The sequence below is a fragment of the Glandiceps talaboti genome, chromosome 20, assembly GCF_964340395.1.
Source record: "Glandiceps talaboti chromosome 20, keGlaTala1.1, whole genome shotgun sequence".
Taxonomy (NCBI): Eukaryota; Metazoa; Hemichordata; class Enteropneusta; family Spengelidae; genus Glandiceps; species Glandiceps talaboti.
Window position 1 is genome coordinate 19,715,376 of NC_135568.1, and position 9,834 is coordinate 19,725,209.

At 36.0% G+C, this 9,834-nt stretch overlaps 1 protein-coding gene across 9 annotated transcripts in view; it reads left to right on the forward strand.

Annotated features, from left to right (window-relative positions):
- Positions 1 to 9,834, forward strand: part of LOC144450903 (uncharacterized) — a 140,870-nt gene that overhangs the window by 122,715 nt on the left and 8,321 nt on the right. For 5 of the 9 annotated variants that reach the window (XR_013482268.1, XM_078141657.1, XM_078141660.1 and 2 more), the window contains 2 exons: positions 6,116 to 6,136; positions 9,137 to 9,414. Coding sequence is in view for 7 of the 9 variants with exons in the window: in XM_078141657.1 (XP_077997783.1) it covers positions 6,116 to 6,136; positions 9,137 to 9,414 (299 nt within the window). In the remaining 2 variants the exon portion in view is untranslated. Of the gene's footprint in view, positions 1 to 6,115; positions 6,137 to 9,136; positions 9,415 to 9,834 lie in introns of those variants that run through there. The other 4 variants (XM_078141661.1, XM_078141658.1, XM_078141662.1 and 1 more) reach the window with 4 other exon arrangements.

Here is a 9,834-nt window from a genome sequence, read left to right on the forward strand (position 1 = left end):
GAAATCAGACCACGAGACTTTAAGTAAACTGCCACTTTTCAATAGACACTATTGACGTCAAATAAGCAATGTAATATGTGCTATAGTCATAATTCTACGCATTGTGTGCCCAAATGACAAGCGTTTGTTTGAAACAGGGTTGTAAACTTCAAATCCAAATTCTGCACCCCTTCAACATAATCAGCCAGTCCGTATCATCCTCATTTGCATGCATCGTGTGCATCTAAGATCTATCCTTCAGATCGCGACTGTTACTCTTTGAATGGCTGCTCACGGGCCTTATTTTTGGGTATTTTCAACTCGCCGTAACTTTCACTAGAGTCCACAATTTTAGATACTGTGAACACCTAAACCTCAACTGACATGTCTTCTTTCGTACCAGCAACACAAATTTTGGAATTACATTTTGGAATACCGATTTTCCGACGAATTCGGGACGCATACTTGAGGCCCTGAAATTTCTTTTCGGACCGGAAAGTTTTACAAATTTCACAAAAAGATGGATTTTTATGTGTTTTAAATAACTATGGCAAGTAAATTTAGTAGGATCGGTCTGTAATGCTCCGTTCAAGAATTTTCGGTAGAAAACGACTGATTTGACCTGAAGCTGACGCTGACCTCGTTTGACCGGGCGATTTTCCACAGCAAGTAGCAACACAGTTCTTGGTATTCACTAAAATCACACTTCAGACCCACAATAAAAAAAATGTGATGTTTTCAGATAACATGTAACTTGTGATTAATTCTATATTGTCGTGCAATTTGGAGTGACAGTAAACCAGAATGAAGACAACTCGCGTAAGGAAGGCGGCATGCCTAGGCATATGCAGTTGAAGTTATGCAAGAGCAGTCTCACTGTCGACTCTGAATCGACCAAACTTTGTTTATTGGCCGACAGTTCACATGTAAAGTTAAACGACATGAACGTGTCTTGCCATTTCCAAAATGCAAATATTTGGCAAGTAAAAATAATTAAAATAACTACAACTTTAATTTGGCTTCAGACTTTGCGCTATGTTTTTCGTATCTTTCCCCGTTTTACATGTAATTTTAAATCCGAAAAGGTTCTCTCTGGCTCTGGTGATGTCAGTGGTTAGCCCTGCTTACATACGACAGGCGGTGCACGAGTTTATATTGCTGACTTGACTCTAAACAAATAGTAGGGACAATTTGTAAGAATCGAGTCCCGGATTACTCCGTATGCAAGCACGACTAGTCAGTGATCATACCGGGACTTTGCCGGTCACAAGAAATTCCGTAAATTAAAATATCAGACGATGTATGTATTAATCACCATCTTAGTTTCCGTACGGCGACAATCCCAAGTACCTGGATGCACGAGGGACTAACCCGGAAGCAAGTCGTTGTCAGCCATACGTTACAGTGGTAACATCGTCTGAGAAATCGCTGCGTTCAGAGTGTCATTATTCACAGAATTGTTGTTTTCGAGTGAAAACCCGTCTTTAATTGTATAATTCTAACAAATGAAGACATGTCAAGTTATATTTTGAAAGTTGTACCGCTAGTTTGAGACGATTTCCTCACGTACTATCAAGGCTTGGACCTTACTCCAGTTCAGCGGGAAGTTGAGCCAGTCCGATAATTCTTTCTGGTTTAGTTTACAACACTTTTGATCACGCAGATTTTTTTTTTGTGATGAAAAGAAATTTAAAAAAAAGATCACTTCAACCATTTCGTTGTGTTTTCTTTGTGAAAGGTAATCGAACATGAACGAGTGTTATGTTACCACTGTAACGTATGGCTGAGAATGACTCTCTTCCGGGTTACTAATGAGTCCCTTGGGATTGTCGCCGTACGGAAACTAAGGTGGTGATTAATACATTTCTTCCGTATATCTACTACAAGTACAAGTTAAATGTTGTTGACTTTGTAAATTTGTTAGAAAATTGAAATTCAAATTGCCTCAAAATTATTTTAGATCCCTAGTTTATTTCATTCATCATTAAAATTTTCCAGGGTTAAAGCTGTAAGATTGGAATTATTTATAGCCAACCTCAAAATCCTCTTTTTTTCTTTTTCTTATTTGCATTTCCCAGTCATTTTTTTTCTGAGATTTTGTGCAATTTTTCATAACAGTAGATTTTTGTTATAAAATGGTGACTATGGTATAAAAGTACAATACATTACCAACTTTCTGTGTGAAATGTGTTTTATAGTGAGACATCATATGAAACCACTAACCACTTTATTACATCGCTAAAACAAAACTGCATAGTGAAGAGCTGAAGAACTGAACCACTTCTACATGTTACCAAAATAAAAAATTAAATTAAAAAAAACCAGCGGAGCTATTCTGACCGATAGGTCGCTAGTTCATATAGATTTCATACTTGTTCTTGTACGTACTGGGTGCATTAAATGGTAAAAATGTTTTGCCAACTACAGGCACTTTTAGGGAAAGTAGTCGCATTTCGTGCAGTTTTAGTATTTATTGGTAACAAACTATTACCATTGCAATATGCCTAGGACAAGAATGTATGAAAATGGCTTGGCTAAATGAAGTTACAACTGCTTGTTCAAGACCAAAACGTCTTGGGATATTTGTCAAAGTGTATCATCCCCAAAGATAAATAACAATCTAGCAGTGTGACTCTGTTTCATAACGTGAAATCTGGGTAAACCTTTGGTAGATTGCAAAAATTGATAAAAACGCTGTGAAAATTAACGCCCTTCATACGTCCAATTTTTTTTTTGAGATGTCATGTTTATGTAAACATGTTATGACATGTATAGTAATAGTCATTAGAATTTAACATTTGAAACATTACATGTAGTGATGAGAATATTTCAAGTTAGCCTTATATTAAATCTGTTTTTAATATGTGAATATTCAAAATTACGCTTTAATATATATTGATACATATACATATTAGTCTTGGTTACCCAGACTCTTGCCGTTCATGGCTCCACACCAACTGTTTAGTGAGCCCTAACTGGCAAGAGTCTGGCTAACTTAAACTAACATATACATTGCATCAAAGGTTAATGAAAGTTGGCACGAATAATCAGGTCAGGTGAAGGGTATATTCTATGCTTTGTAATTGTGGATTTTGGGAGTGCATCTACCATTTATACTCACTTCTTATGTATGCAATGTAACAAATAGGCTTTGATTTCTACTTGTCTACTACACACTCTACGACACATCTAAATGTGCATACTCCGTGTGAACGGTAATTAAAATCGATAATTAATAGCTGTCAAGAGAGATATCATTTCAGCAGTTCAAAATATATATAGATGTTTTCAACAGAATGTGAACATATTCGAGTACTTACATTGCTGAATTAGCATTTACAAAAGAGAAGGTGAAATTTGCCATGAAAACCAATATATATTGCAAATAAAAACAGATGATGGATCTTTGGATTCGAATGTGAATGTGAATATGAATCCCCCCAAAATATTTAATATATACCTGACCTGACCTGGCCTGTACTTGGCCTGTACCTGCATTTAGTACTAACCATTTCTTTCATCTTCTCTAAATCTGCATGGTCAGTTGACCTGAAATTTGGTGTGTACTTGTCATTTGATGAGCAGATATAAGTTTGTTCAAGACAAGTTGATTTGATCATAATATGCAAATTAGGCCTAAAAATAGAATTGTTAGCTCAACTGAACCTCAGTTCAGTTGTGCTAAAAGTGATTGCCCGTCATATCTCTCTCTCTCTCTCTCTCTCTCTCTCTCTCTCTCTCTCTCTCTCTCTCTCTCTCTCTCTCCCTCCCTCCCTCCCTCCCTCCCTCCCTCCCTCCCTCCCTCCCTCCCTCCCTCCCTCCCTCCCTCCCTCCCTCCCTCCCTCCCTCCCTCCCTCCCTCCCTCCCTCCCTCCCTCCCTCCCTCCCTCCTCCCTCTCTCTCTCCTCTCTCTCTCTCTCTCTCTCTCTCTCTCTCTCTCTCTCTCTCTCTCTCTCTCTCTCTCCTCTCTCTCTCTCTCTCTCTCTCTCTCTCTCTCTCTCTCTCTCTCTCTCTCTCTCTCGTGGGTCCATTACCTTGGGTGTCTAATTGGGAAATTGTTCAAATCAAAATGATCGCATCACAGGTGTGTGATTTGGGTCAAAAAATGTGATTTTTGGTCAAAAAACTTAAACTCAAAAACTACTGGGCAGATTGCTGGAAATTTGGGTGTAAAGTAAGATTTGTTCATGACATGGTGGTCCCATCAGTGATATGCAAATTAGGGCTAAAATGTGTCTTTTTGCTCCAAAATCTTTAATTCCAAAACCACTGAGGAGATTGGGCTGAAATTTAATGGGAATGCATCTAGGGATGTATGGACAAAGAAATATTAAACATACAATGATTCCATGAGTGATATGCAAATTAGGTGTAAAAATGTTCATTTTTTGGTCAAAAACTTATATCTCAAAAAGTACTTGGTAATAAGTCTGAAACTTGGTGAGATGTTTCTGAAAGTGTTATTCTGCAGATTTTCTTCAAAACATTTTGAAAAATTTGCACTAGTAACCATGACCACACCCTTAGCAACAACCAAATGGGAGTATATTTTGGTCAAATAACATCGTCTGGTAGGCAAGTGAGTAAACATTCAAAAAATATATGCAAATACCCTAGCAACCATGACCATGCCCATAGCAACAGCCAAATAGTCGTGTATTTCACAAAGATAACATCGATTAATAGACAATTGAATAAACATTCAGAAAATGTATGTAAATTTGCCTAGAAACAAGATCATGCCCATAGCAACAGACAAATAATCACATATATTGCAAAGATAACGGGGATTAATAGACAATTGAATAAACATTCGAAAAAATGTATGCAAATATGCCTAGCAACAAGACCTTGCCCATAGCAACAGCCAAATTATGTACATTGCAAAGATAATATCAGGAATTCATACACTAGTGAACAAAAGCTTACAAAAATGTATGCAAAAATATCCAACAACATGACCATGCCCATAGCAACAGCCAAATGATAGCATATATTGTAAGGATATCAACATGGTTGGATAGGCAACTGGATAGTCATTCAAGCATGGACTAGCATATGGATAAACATTTTTAAAAACTGAACCGTTGTGCTACAACACCATTGGGGGTATTTTTGGTAAAAATGCTTCAAAAATCTTCTTCTCCAAAACTACTGGGCCAATTGAGTTGAAATTTGTTGTGTAGGTGTCTAGGGATGAGCAGATATAAGTTTCTTCAAGACAAGGGTCATTAATATGCAAATTAGGGGTAAAATAGAATTTTTGTGAAATGGTGACTATTTTATAAAAGTACAATATTTTACCAACTTTCTGTGTGAAATGTGTTCTATAGTGTGTGTGAGTCATCATATGAATCCACTAACCACTTTATTGCTTTGCTAAAACAAAACTGCATAGTGGAAGAGCTGAACAGCAAAACCACTTCTACACATGTTACAAAAACACAACAAAAAGAACAAAAAACAGCAGAGCTATTCTGACCGATAGGTTGCTTGCCTTTTAATGTCTTTGTGGCTACATCAACATTCTGACAGTCATTATTGTCTTTGATCTCTATGTCTAGTCATAATGCAAATTATAACAAAACGTGTTTAATTTATCATTATCGTCATATTTCTATTTTGTGGTAACTCTTGATGCTGATATTTAGCAAGGCAGTCTTTGACATCCTGTACATAACATGTAATAGATCTGATAATGTACAGTTTCATTGGGTCTTCTTGAAAAAAAAGCCTGTTATAGGTGTGAAAGTAGTCAAAGTTTCAAATCATTGTATTGGAATACTACTGAATAATATACTGAAGTGTTTCAACAGCTGATGTCAAAAAGACTGAGGTCATAGGTCAAACTGTTGATGTCATACAGATAGGTCAAAGGTCAGATATGATTTCATGCAGACTAGACTGATGTCAAAGGTCACTACATTTGTTAACATTTAGATCACATTTTCTTTCATATTTACCAGTTCATTTCATGCACGACATCATAACTTATTTTTTGTCATGGCTGTTGTTATGTTTGATAGTTCAAGTTAGTGTATATTCATTTTTCTCTACATAGTGATGAAATCATCCCATCATTCATTTTGATTTTCTAACTTGTTACCTTTCTCTCCTCTTTTTCTCATCTAAAAAAGCTACAACCCATGGAGACGGAGGTTAGTTTCCATAGCGATTTTTTCATGGCATGCTCATCAATGTGATGATTGTAGGCTGCACCTTGCATATCATTAGTTCATGACATTTACCAAAACCATACCACCTACTTTCTTTCAGAGCAACTATGCTGTTCATGTAACTATGGTAACAGTCAATGGACTATCTACATATAGTATGTGTAGTGCAATATCACTATAGTCTATTGTTATGAGAATACTCCTAGAAAACAATTACTAAAAGAGCTAAACAAACAGTTCAAGACCCATTTTATGATATATATATACATTTTACTGTCAGTCCAATTACATAGAGTGATGTACACACTGCTAAACAAACAGTTCAAGACCCATTTTATGATATATATATACATTTTACTGTCAGTCCAATTACATAGAGTGATGTACACACTGTTAAAAGCCAAGTCTTAAGATAATAAACAAGACACGGGTTTCATATAGGATTAAGTAGAGTCTTTTATTTATAAGATCTAATTCTAAGTGAAACCTTGTCTTGTTCATATATATACCTTCAGACTTGAACATAATACACAATAGCATTGAACACTTACTAAAAGAGCTAACAAACACTTCTAAACCCGTTTTATCATATATATACCTTCAGACTTGAACAAAATACGCAATATTATTGATTTTGTTTATAAGAACTAATTGAAAATGTCTAACTTTTTAGACAAGTTGAAACAAGAATGTGGTATGAGAACCTCTGTTTATCAAATACTTCTTTAAATAATTATGTAATTCTTGATTTTGGGATAGTTTGACAAATTCTTAGCTTTAAAGTGTATGTAAATAGGTTTCCAAGGTTTCCGACTTTTTGCCTGCAAATGACGTAGTTTTCATAGGTGATTAAAGATTTGTATGACATTTTTGACAAAAGTGCGATATTAATAATGAAAAATTGATTATTTTTTTTAAATCTGCGATGAGCATTTTGCTTCAGGAGTCTTCGGAAAATTGTGTCACAGCCGGAACACAATCGGGGCATCCATGGTTTTTTTAACCATGCCTGAATGTTGCGTGGTAGGGGGACGTCAACGATTGAGTCTACACTGATTTTCTCACAAAAGATTTGGAAATTCTAATCAGCCTACTTATGTTCAACATACAGAGGATAAGTTTCCAAACATTTTCAATGATGTCTTAGTACTGCACAACTCTCAAACTCACGAAAAACGATCATGAATGATAAGATGCTGCATCCTGGTGTACTACTGTACGACACTGGCAATGATGACGTTTCTTTTGTTGGCTGTGATTACGAGTCCTAAATTGTTGATTTGAAAGTTATTTCACCAGATAAGAAACGTAAATTACACTTTCAAAGAACATACTAGTATAACGTTACGAGGTGGTACCACATAATGGGATGTTCTGAGGGATGTATAGATGGAGAATTGTTAATGACATATATCCCATCAGTAACTTGCAAATAATGTCTAAAAATGTGACATTTTGTGTCAAAAACTCTTCAAATCAGAAACTATTGGGCAAATTTTGGAAATCTTGTTTAAATGTGAATTTTGGTCAAAAAGCTTTCTCATAAATTACTAATACTAGTTAAGTATCATAGATATGGGACTGAAATTTGCTGGACTGTTTGTAGTGGTGTCAATCTGCAGATGTTGAACAAGAAGACATTTTGACACAGCATTCCCTAGCAACAATGACCACATCCTTATAAACAGCCAAATGTCAAGGTAGCAACATTGTTGGGTAGACAAGTGAATAAACATTTCAAACTGTATGTATGAATGAAACTGAATGACAGTGTAAATGAAAGACTTCAAACTTTTACTGTAACCCTGACCAAACATATACTCTGTTAAAATCAAGAAAAGAAATTTGGGTTACCAAGGGGATTTTTGAAAAAGAGGTCAAAATGACCTTGAAATTGACCTATTTTGAAATCCAATATTGTGTTAACTCTGTAAAAATAAAAGGTTTTTGATTTCTTTGAAAACAATACATTATAGTGAACCCCAATCTGATTAAAATTCCACACATTGCAATTTCTTTTTGGCTGTTACATTTACTGTGTCATTTGTTCTTTTGTGAGCACTCGTTACATACATCTGACACAATACCACAAGTTTTCCCAAACCCAATCTCATACTTACAAGTAGCCAACCAGAATCAGTCTTACAATATAACACTCAACATTCAAAATTGAAAGAAAGAACAACCAAACAATAACTATAACATTGTTGTCTCTGCTCTGTGTACACATGCTCTTTTCAAACAGAGAGCTCTGAAGCACTCTAACCATATGATTCGGCATATTACACTCATTGGTTGAGTGAATTCACTCAGCGCTCTCATGTGGCTCGGGAAAACCTATGGTATTGTATCAGATGTATGTAAAGAACAAAATGAAGAGTAAACGGAACAGCCAAAAAGAAATTGCCAAATGTACATTACATCGGATTTTAATCAGATTGAGTGAACCCCCAACTTTCTTGCATTATTTCAAAAAAAGCTCTTAATTGTATTTGAATAGTTTCAATTTTCAGTCCAAATTTTAGCCATGGCTCGTAAGAGATGATAAAACACAAGATAGAGAAAGGGTGTATCTTAAGTTAAGGTGTTTGTGATTAACATAGTGCTTTGCACTTTCGCACTGCTTTGTAAAGTGGAATATAACGATGAGATAGAATTAATGAATAGCAATTGCATTAATGGATCAGATATGTCCAATAGATTGGTATTAAGTTAACAATTATAAACATTGATATAAGCATTGCTATATAGAAATAGACATTTATGGCTACCACTATGACCAAACAAGTACAAGTATTTACTGGTGTCTAAGCATACCAACAGTACTCCATGTAATATCCTTCTTTCCAGAGTGTTCTACCATTCACTTACCCAAGTTACATGTATATATCCTATCTTTGTGTGAAAACGGGTACCCAATTCTAAAAGTTAGAACCTAATTAACAGACCCATTTCTTAAGGCCATAATGTAATCTATTACAGAGATGTTTTTGAGGACCCTGGTTCAGACCGATCCTCACCCCTTGGCTCAACTGGAACATCTCCAGCAGCAATGCCACCAGCAATGCCGTTGCTACGGTTACAGTCCCCTTCTTCCTCTTCCAACAGTGGTACAGGTGTCATGCTTATATCATCAAGATCCCTCGAACCATCTCCACCAAGTCCTTCTAGTTCTGCAAGTGTTAAAATGGAAGGAAGTTCACCACTGTCATCACATCGAGCGGATATACCGACAGCAGTTAGTATTAAAAGTGAAAAAGGTGAGGGTTTCATCTAATCTACAAAGACAATATGAATAAAATAATATGTTCACATTTGTATCCCTAACCCTTTTCCTGCCTAACTGCACCAGTAGAGTGTATAACATGTTTCCTGCCTAACTGCACCAGTAGAGTGTATAACATGTTTCCTGCCTAACTGCACCAGTAGAGTGTATAACATGTTTCCTGCCTAACTGCACCAGTAGAGTGTATATCATGTTTCCTGCCTAACTGCACCAGTAGAGTATATATTATGTTTCCTGCCTAACTGCACCAGTAGAATGTATATCATGTTTCCTGCCTAACTGCACCAGTAGAATGTATAGCATGTTTCCTGTCTAACTGCACCAGTAGAATGTATATCATGTTTCCTGTCTAACTGCATCAGTAGAATGTATATCATGTTTCCTGCCTAACTGC